Source organism: Pleurodeles waltl, chromosome 4_1, assembly GCF_031143425.1.
Source record: "Pleurodeles waltl isolate 20211129_DDA chromosome 4_1, aPleWal1.hap1.20221129, whole genome shotgun sequence".
Lineage (NCBI taxonomy): Eukaryota > Metazoa > Chordata > Amphibia > Caudata > Salamandridae > Pleurodeles > Pleurodeles waltl.
Window position 1 is genome coordinate 199,269,468 of NC_090442.1, and position 15,825 is coordinate 199,285,292.

The 15,825-nt window shown below is 41.7% G+C and overlaps 1 protein-coding gene across 6 annotated transcripts in view; it reads right to left on the minus strand.

Moving 5' to 3' along the window:
* Positions 1 to 15,825, minus strand: part of WNK1 (WNK lysine deficient protein kinase 1) — a 669,373-nt gene that overhangs the window by 471,334 nt on the left and 182,214 nt on the right. For all 6 annotated transcript variants that reach the window (XM_069228121.1, XM_069228119.1, XM_069228120.1 and 3 more), the window contains exon 4: positions 10,448 to 10,605. In XM_069228121.1, coding sequence (XP_069084222.1) covers positions 10,448 to 10,605 — 158 coding nt within the window. The remainder of the gene's footprint in view (positions 1 to 10,447; positions 10,606 to 15,825) is intronic.

A 15,825-nucleotide genomic window follows, 5' to 3' on the forward strand; every position in this document is an offset into this window, starting at 1 on the left:
TTTATTAAAAGTTTGCTGACATCTGCATGGGGATTAAAAGCGGAGTCCAAAATGGCCACCAATCCCAGATGAGACTAGGCACATCTAATGGGACACGGTCAGGAACTGAATACCAAGTAAGCCTCAAGATATAAACTATGCTTCCCCTGTGAACCAAATATCACCAACCTTTTTGGGACCTATTTTCATCCCGCTTTAAAGGAGTCTAAATGTGGCTGCTCCATTGAGAAGCTCGAGAGCCTCCATTTCTCCTTGCCTGACTCTAAAACGGCTATCGGCCACGTGGCTCTAACACCAGCAGGCCCTTGCAATTACCTTCAGCATTCCCTGGCCTTGGTTTGGAATGTCTGTTGTTCATAATATGAGGGTATAAAAGAACACTGCTGTGTGATCTATCTCATTGGAAGCTCACTGCCACAAATGCTGATTGCTTAAACCACTTGCTGAACTGTGTCCTATGACTGATACACAATACGTTGGGCAAGTCCCGTTTCAACTGTGTCAAGGCCATATTTTTGGGACTTGTCTGCTAGCACCCTTTCCAGTCTGATAATTTATCTAAGCTGTTCCTCCCCACTAAATCATGGCAGAAAAATAATTTAAGACAATGCATAAGTGCTGCAAAGCGGATCTCCTGCTTCCTGACTCACCAATCAGAGGGAAAGCAGAAATACACAGTACCATGGATATGATCCATTAAAAAAAAAAAAAAAAACTTCATGATGCCCACGATCAGGATAAATCCACTAAAGCTAATACTGAAATAATGCAACAGGAACTATGTGCTGTCAGATCTGACATTAATACGATAAAAGTCAAAGTGTCGGCCAGAGACAAGAATTAGTGCCCTAGAAGATAACTCTGCTATCTCTAATAATGATGTCCAGAAATTACAACTGACACCTAATACTCTACAAAAAGATGTGGCTGAATTGGAGGATAGAAAACATATGGGGAACCTGCGTATAATCGGAATACCCGAAACATGAGAGGACTCTTTAGAATCCTGTGCTGCCTTCTTAGAAGAATGGATACTGCAAATGCCTTAATTGCAGGCCACTGGTTACTTGTTTTTGATTCACATTTGCATTTTCGCGTCAGCTACGTCTCACCCCGCTGTCATCTCCCCCATATTCAATGTTTCAGGTGAGATGGATGGGTGGCGGGAGAGAACTGTGGGAGGGGTTATGGTATAGGTTTCTTTTCATTTTTCTTATTTGTATCATAGTATTCTGATTTGTGGGTTTTGTTTTTTTATTGATTACTGACACACGGTACGGCTTGACTTTTCAAATTTCCTGGCGACAAATCATCTCCTTACATGGCTGGAAGGACGTCATTTTGCATCAATTTCTTCCCAACAGCTGGCTGTTAGGGCCCTCTTGGATGTTATGATCGCCCTTATTCTAGTTTCACGTTCTGCCCTCTGTTCATACACCCTATAGTCATATACAGTTACACAACATGTCTAATAATCACTCAGATGTAAACCTAAAGGTGGTTTTCCTAAATATTAAGGGACTCAACCACCAAATTAAATGTAATAAAATAGAAAATTACCTTCATAAACTCAAAGCAGATGTACTCCTACTACAGGAAACCAAGATTACTGACAAAACATGTTATTGTTTGGAAAGAATTAGGTTAGCAATGTTTTGTGCTCTTCTGCCATCAATAGGAAAAGACTAACAATAACGCTTATCACAAAAAAAAAAAAAAAATCAGGCTTATTCATTGGCTCATGTCACAGATGATGATGTAAGATGAATATTGACAATGCTTCCCAAAAACACAAGTTGCTTTCATGTTATCAAGGTGTATTGCCCAAAGGTGGATGACCCTGAATTCTGAGACTTCTAAACTCTTTTAAACCAAGTTCCGACTGATCAGTTAATCATCACGGGAGGTGACTTCAATCTCCCTATGGATGTCACCATTGATAGAATATCCAGGGCCTCATTCCAACCCCCTAAATCGCGAACCTCACTTCTCAAATTATGGTCTAGATTCAATCTGCTGGATTCATGGAGACTATAACTCCCCCATACCAGGGACTACACCTTTTCTTTCCAGCCCCCACAACTCATATCCCCAAATTGATTATTAACTCATATCGAAACCTACACACCCATCTAATTGATCATACAGACATTTTGCCAAGACTAGTCTCAGATCATTCCACCGTTTCCATCTCTCTACTAGGTACAAATAGGAGACCATCATGCAAAATATGGAGGTTCTATGATGAATCAGTCACAGATGTTTCCTCCAGAGACGTAATTGAACAAACCATACTAAACTATGTGAAAGAAATCAAATCATCTCCCTCTATTTATTAGGATGCACTTAAGGCTACTGTTAGAGGTTCTCTAAATTACAACCATGCTAAACTAAATAAAGCCCACAATAAGAATCTTATAGACCTTGAGAAAGATATTAAATTCCTGGAAGCTTCCCGCACCAATAACTTAGACACCAACCCACTCTCTCTCTATATCTCTCTCTCTATATCTCTCTCTCTATATCTCTCTCTCTATATCTCTCTCTCTATATCTCTCTCTCTATATCTCTCTCTCTCTCTCTCTATATATCTCTCTCTCTATATCTCTCTCTCTCTCTCTCTATATCTCTCTCTCTCTCCTCACCAATGGAAAATATGAATACAACAGAATACTCAGTGAGAGGGCAGGTGTTTGGATTAATAAATATAAAAGTCTTCAACTATGCAAAACTAACACGGCGGGTAGGATCTTAGCGTCTTACTTGAAACACAAACAGAAAAATAAACAGGTTAACACTCTCAATGATATAAAAATAATAATGTAACAAACCCCCACAATATCTTAGATAAACTCAGACTTTTACAAATAACTTTAAGATAATTAAAACACACCCGCAGAGAAATGTTTAGAGTACCTCAATAATATACATTGGCCTACTATCTCCGACCTCAAACAGGTAACACCCAGTGACCAATGACTTCTGCGAAAATAACTATGGCCATTAAATCTCTTAGGGCTTGCAAAGCGCCAGGACCTGATGGCTTTACTGACACCTTTTATAAAATATTTGCCACCGTTCTTAATCCCACACTTTCTGATCTCTTCCACCACTTCTTAGAAACAGGCGTCTTTGCAGGCACAGCTAGTGAGGCAACCACTGTGATTCCCAAGGATGGGAAAGAGCGAACTTGGCAAAAAAATCTCAGCCCAATTTAATTGATTAACATGGATGCAAAAATGTATGCCAAAATCCTTTACAAAAGACCTGAGCAACTCTTGCCACGCTTTATAGGTCACACAGGTGAGATTCATAAGAAATTGACTAACAACAACACACACCTTCTATGTCATGTTATTGAACGAACAAAATCCACAAAATATGATAGTCGCGATAACCATAGATGCTAAGAAAGCGTCTGACACGGTTTCTTGGTCGTTTCTCCGTGAAACTCTCCTGAAATTCAACCAGGACGCAACCTTCACTAATATAATCATGACCCTTTGCAGTGGCCCCTCTGCAAAGTTAGAACTGGTGGTGTATTATCCTCCTTCCTCAAGTTAGAAAAAGGTACCAGACAGGGCTGCCCCACTACCTCCCTCTTTATTTATTCTGATGCTTCAGCTCTTACTACATAGTATCCAGTCTAACAACTTCATTTCAGAAGTCTCCTTCATTAACACCACAATGAAAGTGGCAGCTTATGCCAACAATATTCTGATCATGACAGAGAACACTAATCAGTCTTTCCCCCATTGCTACAAACAATTGACTAATATTCCCTAGCTGCAGGGTGCAAGCTGAACAGGGGATAAATCCGAAGTTAAAGGTTCAAACATATTTTGCACTAGTGACCTATTAAACTCCTCAGGACTATCATTGCAGCCTCATTTCACTAAGTATTCAGGCCTCAAATTTGGCTTGGACCTGATAAAATAGCTCCTCTACAACGAACACTTAAACACTAAATAAAGAAAATAAAACATCTCCTTGATGGCTGAAATCACAAATTCCTCACTTGGTGGCGCTGTATAGAGACCATTAAGTTAATGGTTACCCCGATAGTTAATTATCTCATAAACATGCTACCCTTACTTAATGTTACCTGATGAATTCATTTGGCAGCTGGACAAAGTATTAACAAAATGTATTTGGCAGAAAAAAACGACCCAGGATCTCCATCAAGAAATTACGACTACCCAAAAATGAAGGTGGTGTCAATTTGGCTGATTTGTACGTCTCCATAATATTGCCTTTCTAGATTAAGTATATTGCCTAATTGATACATAGATCAGTCGTACCTACAATGTATCCTGTCTGATTTGCACAATATATATATTTTTTCCTTATGTAAGGCCTATTTGATTTCATCTTGCATATATTTACCTGATTTGTTTTTCTTATGCTTTCAGGTACTAAGCTAAATAAGCTTTGTACAAATTAATGCATACTGTACCAGTTTATCTCACTATGTATCAAGTTCATTACATTTGATGCCTTTCTTCCATTTATTTTTTCTTTGCATAAAGCCCTATAAAATTCTTTGAACTCAAAAGAAAATGCTTCATCCAATCAGTGTTAATACGTTGCTATGGTGAAATGAAGCTCTTCATGAATCAAATATGATCCTAGCCAATCGTGCCACAAATTGAAGTGCACATACTTAAAATAAAAAATAAAAAACGAGCGACTGGTGACAAGAGACCAGTAAAAAACATTTCGGAGCCATTTATAAGGTTTAGCCTGCACAGCACGTGCACTGTGCTTGAAAAAAACTCATGTAACAAGAAAACAAAATCTTAAAAGGGGCTTACAGCCCGCCCACTGCTTACCATTTTATGGCTCACTTGTCACCCCGATTTCTTTGCTTTTTAGTGGTTATTGCAGGTCATTTCCTGTAGATTTCTGGTTAGGCTTTGTCTGCCCTTGTGCGTTTGTCTTTATTGTGGACAATGTATGGGCTGGGAATGTGCCTGCCCTGACTGCTGCTCTTGGTTTATGAAGAGCGGAAGGTTTAGTGGAGGGATACAGTTGTGCAAGTATGACTTAATGAATAATGTTTGTATTTTAGTAAAATGTACTTTTTTTGCAGTTTTATATAGCATGAACTTGACCTGAAGGCGCTTTACATGAGCACCAGTTACATTACACAATTTTTTGCAGGCATAGAGAGATTAAGTGATTTGCTTAGAATCATATGATGTTGAGCCAATGTAGAGACTACGGTCATATGTATCAAAGGGTTTGGCCCATTCTGTGTCAATGAGAGAATGTGTTCATACATATTGCCCTAATACCTGGTTTTCCAAGTCTAATGTCAGCAGCTATGCCTCTTACGCGACATCCTCTCTCCATCATTTTGGTGCATTTTCCAGGACAGAGCCAAGAGCACAGAATTCCCTTCTTACAGAATACTGTCTAGCAGTTAGCCTCTTCACTTGAGGAAAATGTTGAAAATATGCATGTAAAATGGCTATAAGCAATGACTTCTTCCATCTGTAATATTACTGGGTACTTGAATTTTTTTCAAATTAACCTTTCTCACTCCTTCATTGATTTTAATACAAACTCCTCCTCCCTCGTATTGTTTGGCCCGCCCATATATATATATTTTTTTTAAATCTTTGTTAACCTCCCCGTGGTTTCACCCAACCCCTCCGCCCTCTTCCCACACACTGTCTTTCCCACCTTCCTCTCTGTTTGACAACACCAAGTCAACCCACCACCCCCATTGTTTTTTTTTTTTTTACATGTTACACAGAAGCACAGGCACAAAATCTTTAAAAGGCTAATACATTTCACATAGCTGAAAACTATTGGCTGTGCCAATCCTTGCTTATTCATCTTGGTTCCATGGAGAATTCTTTCAAGCCACAAAAGACTGCAATGTTGCCATTAAAAATGAGCAGACGTGCAAAAAATTCATCTTTCGCATTAACGCAGGCTCTGAGGTTCAGCAATCGAAAGGAGGGCAGAATAACTAGTTCCTTATGCTGGATCACACGATCTGTATACTAAGATGTTAGGTCATGTGTATTTGTAAAGCACAGTATCTCCCACGAGGGTATCATGCCGAGGGGGGGGGGGGGGGAGGGGGGGGGGGGTGTTTCAATATGATAGATCAATTAGGTGAGTAAGCAGGAAGGATTCCCCATTTGCCCATCCCTTGACTAGATGCAAACACAAGAAGCTGACAAAGTATATACGTGGCAAACAGGGCTTTTGTGGAAAACTTCATGGCTTGGTAAGCCATACTAGTTATTCTTCGTTTGTCTGACCTTTGTGCGACGAATATGACAAACTTTACTGAGGAATTTCTGCATAGACTTTTGTTCTCGTGGGATCAGACCTACAAAGGACATGCAAGCTGACACTACGCATCAGGCCCACACCTTACTTGATCAGGCAATATATAAAAGCTGCCAACTGTTATTATCTGTACACCATTCTGCTAGAGCAGTGCTGCCCAATATGCAGCCGGCATCAAGATGCGGCTTTCCAAGACATTTCACATAGCCCACCGAGGTGCAGTCTAAGTTCCTATCTATGTTGTTTTCTATTGCACAGCAGTGTTGATAACAGCCTGCAGAGAGACTGAAAGACTCATTTTTAATTCTGCACAAACTACCAGGAAATTCTTCACTTCACAGATAGGGTCTGATTTCGGTATTGGCAGATGGATTAGTTACTCTGTCAAATGGTGACGGATATCCCATCTGCCGAAATCTAAATCCCACTATTTCCTATGAGATTTAGATTTTGGTGGATGGGATGTCCGTCACCGTTTTGACGGATTAAACCATCCACCAATATCTAAATCAGGCCCATAGTAAGCAATTAATTTTGTCACACCACAGCAGGTACTTAAACTCTGCCACTGGGACCAGTAATGACAAACAAAGGAACACCCAGAATGTACCTTCCCAAAATCTCACAAGATAAAGCAAGTTTTAAATACTTTTAAACATTTACCTATGTCTGTGTGTGCTTCACAGGTATAGGAATGCTAGGTGTCCACCTGTATGTGCAATAACCACGGGATAAGCAGGAAAAACAAACTAATTTTTAGCAACAAAATGTTTATTTCAACTCAATGCAAACCTTCTTATCAACTTATCAATCTTGCAAAACTGAGTTAGTACCTGGAGGGACTGAAACGAATGCCTCCGGCATTACATACGGTTGTTTGCAGAAGTAGTATAACTCAGTGGGCTACTTCACCGGAAAATAACTTGTGACCTGCAGGTTACACAATGATCTCTTTAACAAAAGTATTAACACTACATTTGACATCTCGGTCACAAATCTGTTACTGAGGTGTCACCTGCAGTGCTATGCCACACATATTAACACCCTGTGCTACTTCATGATGATACAAATCCGTCATCGACACCACTCACACACATTAACAACTGGAGATACCTTGTAAGTGTTATGCCTCGACACTTGATGGATAGACAGATCTTCAAGACCGGTTACGCAACTCCCTAAAATGCAGTGTTTTTGACCAGACAAATGAACTTTTAAATTAAATGTTTCCAATATCTTTGAGAGCAGTGTGTTTAAAAGAAATCGGTAGACTGTCATCGACTCTTCTGACTGCAAGACCGCCCTTAGGATTCTACACACAGCTTGATTTCTTACCTACCCCAACTTCTGGATTCATAGACAAATGTTCCATTTCGAGCACTGCCCGCAAAATTGAGATTGTGGTGTTTATGCACTGTGACCTATTTACAAACTGTGAACACCCATCCTCACGATGTGCACTTGTTCAGTACTTGGGGGATTGGTTTCACTTTACTGGTTTTTTTTGTTTTTCTTTTTAATTCAGTTAGTAACCCTTAGTAATACCCTGCTATTTGATACACCTTACGAAGTCAAACGCTTGAAGAAAACATTCTGAAATACCACATTACATGACATCTGCATTACAGGAATTACATACAGCCTTAGAGAGATTTACTGTGCCAACAAGCAAGAAAGAGGAACAAGAGATAAGAAAGAAAACTCCAGCTACTAGCAAATAACGCCTCAGAGGTCTATTTTTGAACAAAAAGAGTGTGTTTCCCCCATGTGTTTGCTTGCTAAGCGTCAGACTAAACTTAGGTTGGCTGAGACCCAGAAGGTGCCTAATGGTGTGCCCAGCCCGAGCAAAGGTTAATCTCCCCTAACGATACAACTAAGTCATGCCAGCCAGCTATGACTGTTTACTATATGTTTTGAGATTAAATGCCCCCAATAAAGAGGCCCAGTTCAGCACTGCCCTCAGTCTACCTACCCCTTAGGTAGAGTGACCATTTGAATCCATTGTGGCCTGAAGAGGACCACTGGTGTCCCTACTTTCCCAGGCTTGTGAGGCCAAAGACTATCTGTTGGCTTGGCCAGACTGGACCTCTAGTCCACGCCTGCAGCCTGTTTCAGTGGGCCCCTTGCACCGCAACCACCTCCAGTGACTGTAAACCTGACAGCCCAAACCAGCTTTGAACCCAGAAATCCCAGACCAAGGAGAACAGGACCGCTGGTGTCCCTACGTCCCCAAGCATCGCAAGAACTGACTTCGTTGGTTTTGGTATCAAAGTTTATATGCAACTACATGTTATTTTTATAAACTGGTGCTGGATTTCTTTATCAAGTGTGTCTCTCACTTACTGTATAAGTGTGTACCTTACATGCTTAGCACTGCACTCTGATATACCCAACTGCTCGACTACCCTTCCCAAAAATAGAGTATTTGGGACATCATTTGCACCTATGTGATGCCTTTGGGGATTGCTTGGACTCTTTGCACAGTGTACCCTCATTTTGGTACACTAAATAAAGAGCCAGCTTCCTACAATCTGAATGTACACAAGTTTCAAATTTGGACACTATAGTGTTTCTGCATTGCACAACCATGATATGCTGACCAAATTGTCCTCACCAGGGGTAGACTCACAACAAATTATTCGCCCAAAGTTTTTCTCCTGCTCAAGTCCACTGTCCCTTTAGGTTTTCAAATACATCTACTACATACTGTCTTCACTCTTATCGGTCTTTTGTACTTGCGGCCTTTTGTCATTTTGGTCTCTCTTACTTTTTTTGTTGTTAATATTTTCAAATGACATAAAAGTAATATACCCCTCTAGTGAAGCAGATTCTTAACCGGTTTCCAGAGTGTGAATTTGAAGAATGGTATTTCATTAAAGAATATACATACTGTAAGGGCATGTTTTAAGTAAAAACATTCTCCTGCAGTTTACATATGCTACAAATCGGAAACAATGCACACTTGTAGCTGAAAACACACCCTCTATTAGAGAAAGTCTATGCTAATAGGCACATATAGAAAGTGTTTTTATCAAATAAAATAGAACTTCCAAAATATATGATTTTCTGCCTCAATTGCAAGTCCTGATTCTTCAGTTGTAAACTAGGATTGATAACTAAACCAAGATATTGTGCGTCTGGAAAAATCGGTAACTGTGCATCAGTTGTAAACATGAGTTATTCAAACAGCTAAAACAACTGTACACTATGTCCCAATGTAATGTGCAATTCCATTTTGTCCATAGCATTCTAGTTTCTGTGATGCCGACTTCACTATAAACCCACAACCACCTTATGTACCAGATGCTCTTACTACAATAAACATTCTCTGTAAAGTGCTACGATACTCCTTAGAGGCAGATACACGCTCTATCGAGTGTTTAAAATAAAACATAAGAAATAGACATTTTACTGCTGTGGAGTTGTCTAACAATCATTTATTTTTAAACAGTGGCAGTTTAATTTAAGTATTGTCCTACCTACGCTCTATATTCTTTAAGAAAATGTCAGTGAGGTCACCACCATCACCAACCAAACTAGAATTCTCCCGGAAATCCGCTTAAACGTGACAGTGTAGAGTAAGTGTAATAGCTTCACTAGAAAAGTACATTCTGTAAACATGTAGCACTCTTAACGTGCTTATCTGCTACAGGGAAAGTCCTGACTTGTCATTGTAGTCATATGCGAAATGTCTGAATCTTTCTCTATTGTGCGAAACGACCTCACACAACACACTATACTGCCTTTCTGCTAACGTTTTACGCTGTATCAACAACAAGTGTGCAAGATAATGTGCATGAAGCCGAGTCTACTGCAGCGCCTGACATACTTAGCACCAGAAGCAGCAACTAACTGGCAGTTTAACTTTAAGGTAGGTCTGTCCAACTAGGAGGGCTGTATTTTTGCTAGATTTCAAGACAACCCCGGCTATGTGAATTAGTTCCCCGAGTGTTATTGCATGGAATTATCATATGCGGCCATTGCAAAAACCTGGATTTAACCCTATTGGATCTACGTTGGAGGCATCCAGCCTATGGCATAGCAGCAGGAAACTATCTCCAGATTAAACTCAAAAGCAAAACAATATTTGTCTCCGAAGAAGTAAAGGAAAGAGAAATGTAGAAGGTGGTTGACTTACACTAGTAACTCGACGGTAGATCTGCGCAGCGTTTTGGCACTCGGAGTACGGATATTCTGAAGTGGCCATTTCAAGCATGCACATCCCAAAAGCATAGACGTCAACGGATTCATCGTACTTCTCTTCATACATCTCAGGAGCCATGAACTCTGGCGTACCTTAAATTAAAAGAATGATTCAGACTCTAAAATGTCTCATAGCCAGTCGAGGCTGGTAGTGTTACTCACCGGGGGAACTCAGACCAACAGATCTCCTGTCAGAAAACATGTAGAAGCAAAACAAGGGAAGCCCTTCGTAGTATGCTGTGTCACTATACCTTGATAAGAATTCCAGTGTGAGGCATCTGCATGGGAAGCAAGTCGACAAACCCACAAGATCGACTTGGATAGTACATGAATGTCATTTAAAAAGACAAAAAGCAAAATAGTGAATGGGTGACTTTGGCGACCTCAATTGACAAGGCTCGGTTATTAAACTCGCTCTGAAAGACAGCGACAGCAAGGAAAACTAGGCACTTGCCTCACTTATTTGCATAAAATGAATAACCAATCCACACTTTTGTGGTAAAGTGCCCTTTTAAAAGGAAAATGCACGAGTTACATGCCAGCAGCAAGACTCCAAATCATGCATCTTTATTCACCTTCAAAGTGAAATAGAAGTGGAACAGTTTTATGAGTAAAAGCCTCACAATGGAAAAACTTGAATCAAAATTAAAAGCGTATTTCCCTCAAAATAATGTTTTAATCTAGTTAGGTTTATTAAAGGTCATTTACTGCACCCTTTTTCATCATGTACTTACCATTCTAATTGCAGTACCTATTAAGTATTCCTGCAATGGCACAAAACAGCTTGATACACTATAGGCAAAACATACTCAGAAACGCAGACGGAGACAGTGTGCAAAAGCAATGGTTTAAAGCCACACCCAAGATTTGGTTGTATGCTGAAATGCAGATCACTGGAGGGCAAGGATAATGGTACACAATAGAACTCGAAAATTCTAAGCCAAACCATCAAGCTAGAGGGTTTAAGGATGTGTTCACAATGCAACGAGAAAAACAGAAACAATAATAATATGAACAAGCATTGGTAAAGCCAATCGGTCTCGTCCATGGGACCCATTGACTTTACCTATACCTTTTAGCCATGCTGTAGTGTGCAGCATCCCTGGTGCTGTGCAGCATGGCTAAATAAGGACAAATAAAAAAGCTGTGGAGTGATTTAGTAGGCACGCGCCTATGTGGAGAAGCTGCATTTTTAATCCCATTTTTGCCAAACACCCCAGATCAGCATATTAAAAAAAAATAAGCAACAGTAATTTTTGAAAAGCTGGCGGAGGAAGCAAAACGGGCACAGTGGATAGGGAAAGCAACACGAGGGGGCAAAGGGGTGGCTGAAACAAGGCGAGGAGACCTGAAGCAACAGGTGGTATGTGTTGGGGCAAGCAGCACAGAGTGCGGGGGAAGCCAACAGACATGACGTAGAGCAACATGGAGTGTGGAAGAAGGGGGAGAAAAGCAAACTGGGGGAGAAAAGCAAACTGGCGAGAGAGCACAACGTGGAGCTGAGAAAGCAACACAGGTGAGGGAGTACATCAGAGCTACGGTGTCACAGAAGGGGTGAGCGAGGGAGAACTACACAGTCAAGACAGCTAAATGGAGAAAGGAAGAAAAGCACAGTAGGGAGGCATCTGTAAAACACATGCACTAACATGGATGGCTTCAACAAACAGAAAAAAGTAGCACCTGAAAAAGTGAGCAATAAGGACACAGTATTCATCACGTTCCAGGGGAGGGATAAACACAAGAAGAGAAAGGAACGCTCACAAACAGTAAATAATAAGCAATCAAATGAGTGACACTGACGCCAACCAATGGTGAGCAATAGGTAGGTTCTGAGCCCGCTGTAAGCTAACTTTTTTTTTTTTTTTTTTTATGTTTTATTGCTTTTATTGACATGTAATGAAATTATACAAATATCCCACATTGGGTCAACCAACATTACATATCGATACGCATTAGTCCAAACAGACCGTGTCAAACAGCGTGTGTGCATGCAATGTATTTGCCTATTCCTCTCTATAACTCCCCCCCTACTTTTCTTTCTGCCTCAGGGCTATTGCAAAGCCCTGTGAATAAACAACTATCAATCTACACTGATGTACAGTGCTTCCAGTGTCAATTGTAAGTATTAAATATTTCCCTACATGGCGTCAATTTTTGCTATTCATGCCGCCCCTACATTTGATGCCGGTGATAAGGAATTCTCACGAATGTCACCATCCGGATCTTTCATGTAGTCTACGAGGGCCTCCCATGCTCTGGCTGTTTCCATCGTACCTCGCCCTCTCTGTGCCCCTTGAAGTAGCACAGTGCCCTCACTCTCAGCCCACTTCAACAAAGCAGTTATCCATTTAAGAAACTGTGGGGCAGAACCAGCCATCCAGTTCATTGTGATCTCCCTTTTAGCTAGTACTAAGGCCAGATCATCGAAACTGGTAGTGAACTTATATTTGGGCAGGCGAGAGAATCCACCCAATAAACATACTAGGGAGGTGTAGGGCATCGATCTTTCAGTAATCTCATTCACACAAGCTATTACACCTATCCAGTATTCCCGCAGTGCTGGGCAGTCCACCACACCATGTGGTTTAACTCACCTCCCCTCTCCCTACACCTGGGACACTGCACATCATTTGTACTGAACAGTCGCATAATCTTTCCACGTGTGAAGTATGCTCTATGCAGAAAATAATAATTGAGGAGTTTAAATCGCGCCATGCGGGAAACTGTGTGTGTGTTACTGAGTATGGAAGACCACTGTTGGTCAGAGATCTGGATCGCCATGTTTTCCTCCCATCTGTGTCTCAACGCATCTAGTGGTGTTGGCATTTTCACACAGCCTTGTATAATAGTGTGACAGCTCTAGGTTTCCCCAATGTCGTGCAGACTGTGAGACTACTAGGATGCTTCAGGGGTTCTGCTGGTCCGCCCTCCCAGTGGTTCCACAGCATTAGCACAGCTGCGTGATGTGGAAGAAACTGGCTCTGGGGTAAACCAAAGGTTTCAATAGGCAACATTTCCCCATCTCTGAACAGGTCCCCAGTTTGCTTTATGCCAGTTGCAGACCAGTTAGCAAGACCTCTCAAGGTCCCCCTTGTGTCTAGGACCTCGAGGCCCTGTAACGGTCCATAGAGCCTGGGGTATATATGCGCTGGAGTGATTTCTGCCAATTGATATGCAGACACGAGAGAGTGCCAAATTGATCCATGAGTGAGATCGCAAACCAGCATGTCCTCCTCAGCATTGGCAAGAAACAGTAGTATATCATCTGCATATAATGTTATCGCGTGAGATGAAGCCATGCGGGTAATTCCCCAATATTCCATTACAAATCCTGCCCTACAGGCCACAGGCTCCACTGCTGTGGCAAATAATAGGGGGGAAAGAGGGCAGGCCTGCCTGGTACCCCCTCCCTACTCTGTGTGATTAAGAAATTACTTTGCCAGTTCGGACCCGAGCAACCGGGTTCGCATAGAGAAGTTTTGTCCATTAGATGAAGGCCACTCCCAATCCCACTTTATCTAGGGCTTGATATAATTATTCCCAGTTTAGGCCATGAAATGCCTTTTCGATATCTATAGAGATGACTACTACCTTTTTGTCAGCAGGGTCTGCAATGTCAATTAGGGAATGTAGTTTACAGACATTCAATACCATATTCCTGCCTGGAATAAAACCTTTTTGATCCAGGTGAATTAGAGATGTCATAAGGGAGGAGACGTGATCCTACTCAGGAGTTTATAGCCCATGTTTAACATGGATAAAGGACAGTATATGCCTGCACGTCCCTAAGTGGTAGGCCCAGCTTGAATAGGAGAACTGCAACGGTCTCCCTCGTGGTGGCGGGGAGATGTCCGGTCTCTTTCACTGCAGCAAACAAGTCTACCAACTTCGGAGCCAACTCCTCAGAACAGGTTACGTAGAATTCTATGGGGAGTCCATCGATCCCAGTTACTTTACACCGTGCCATGGCACGAATGGACATTCTGATCTCTTGGAAAGCTATGGGATCTCCTAAAATAGACAGCTTCCTCTGCATTCAACCTAGGCAACTCAGAAGGGCTCAGGAAATCATCCAGTGTTTCCAGCTGAAGTTCAGACAGGGGAGCATATAAGGTGGTATAGTGCTGCTCAAATCTCTGGTTGATTTCATGTTGCCCATAAATAGGGGCACCCTGGGCTGTGTAAATCTCCAATATCATGTAATGTCTATGGTTCGGATTAGCTAACCATACCTAAAGCATTTCCGCCTTATCACCCTCTGCATGTGCCCTTGTTATATATACTCAATAATCAAAGCATCAAAACTTCTCTACACTGGTAGCTAGGCGTTCCTTCGTTTCTAGCAATTGCTGTTGGAGTTTGCTATGTCCAGGGCGAGCCCTCTCAATCTCTTTGAGCTCCTTCTCCTGTGCCTCCACATCACGAAGCAGGGAACAGCCAACCCCCACCACTTTCGAAATGCACTTACCCCAGATTACTGAAGGCATTCCATTTGTTGAGGATAGATGAGGAGGAATGGGTGTTGTCTGTAAAGTATTTGCGAACAGCGCCACTTACGCTTTGTTGGAACCTTGGATCCTCCGGTGCCTCTACCCATAGTCACCAATCTGGGATTCGTGAGCAGTCCCTATGTGAGTGCAGTGTAATCAATATTGGGTTTTGATGTAACACTGTACAAGTATTCCGTGTGGCATACCATTCCGTGGACGTCTGGGAAGCCGAGGAACGCATCCAGTCTCATGTGGAAGTAGTGCATTCCCGAGAAGAAAGAATAATACCTGGTGGTAGGGTTAAGGCATAGTCAAGAGTCTATTAACCCCCCATTGATTTTGCCAGGTCTGGAAGTCTGCGCCAGTTGCGTTACTGGAGAGTGGGTGGGATCGGTCAAGGACGAGGTCTGTTATGCAGTTGTAGTCCCCTCCTAGGATTTTGGGATAAGTCAAGTGTGTGGCCATTATGCAAGACAGACCCTCGTAAAAGCTACTCTGATCATAGTTGAAGGCATAAATCCCTTCTATAGTCAGGTCTCGGCCTACAACGCAACCAGAAGTCAGGACGTCTCTCACATTACGTCAATTAGTTACCCGTCTTCTGGAAGGGGACCCCAGGTCTGATCCTTATCAGGACCCCTATGGCAAAAGCAGAATATATGGTAGCACAAACCTGTCCCCACATCTCTTTTGTAGGGCGTCCCTTCTTGGCACTGTAATAGGAGTCTTTTGCATGAGAGTTATATGTGTACCTCTTCTATTCAGATAAGTGTGTAACTTTTATCTTTTGACCATGTTATTAAATCCCCTGACATTTCAATTA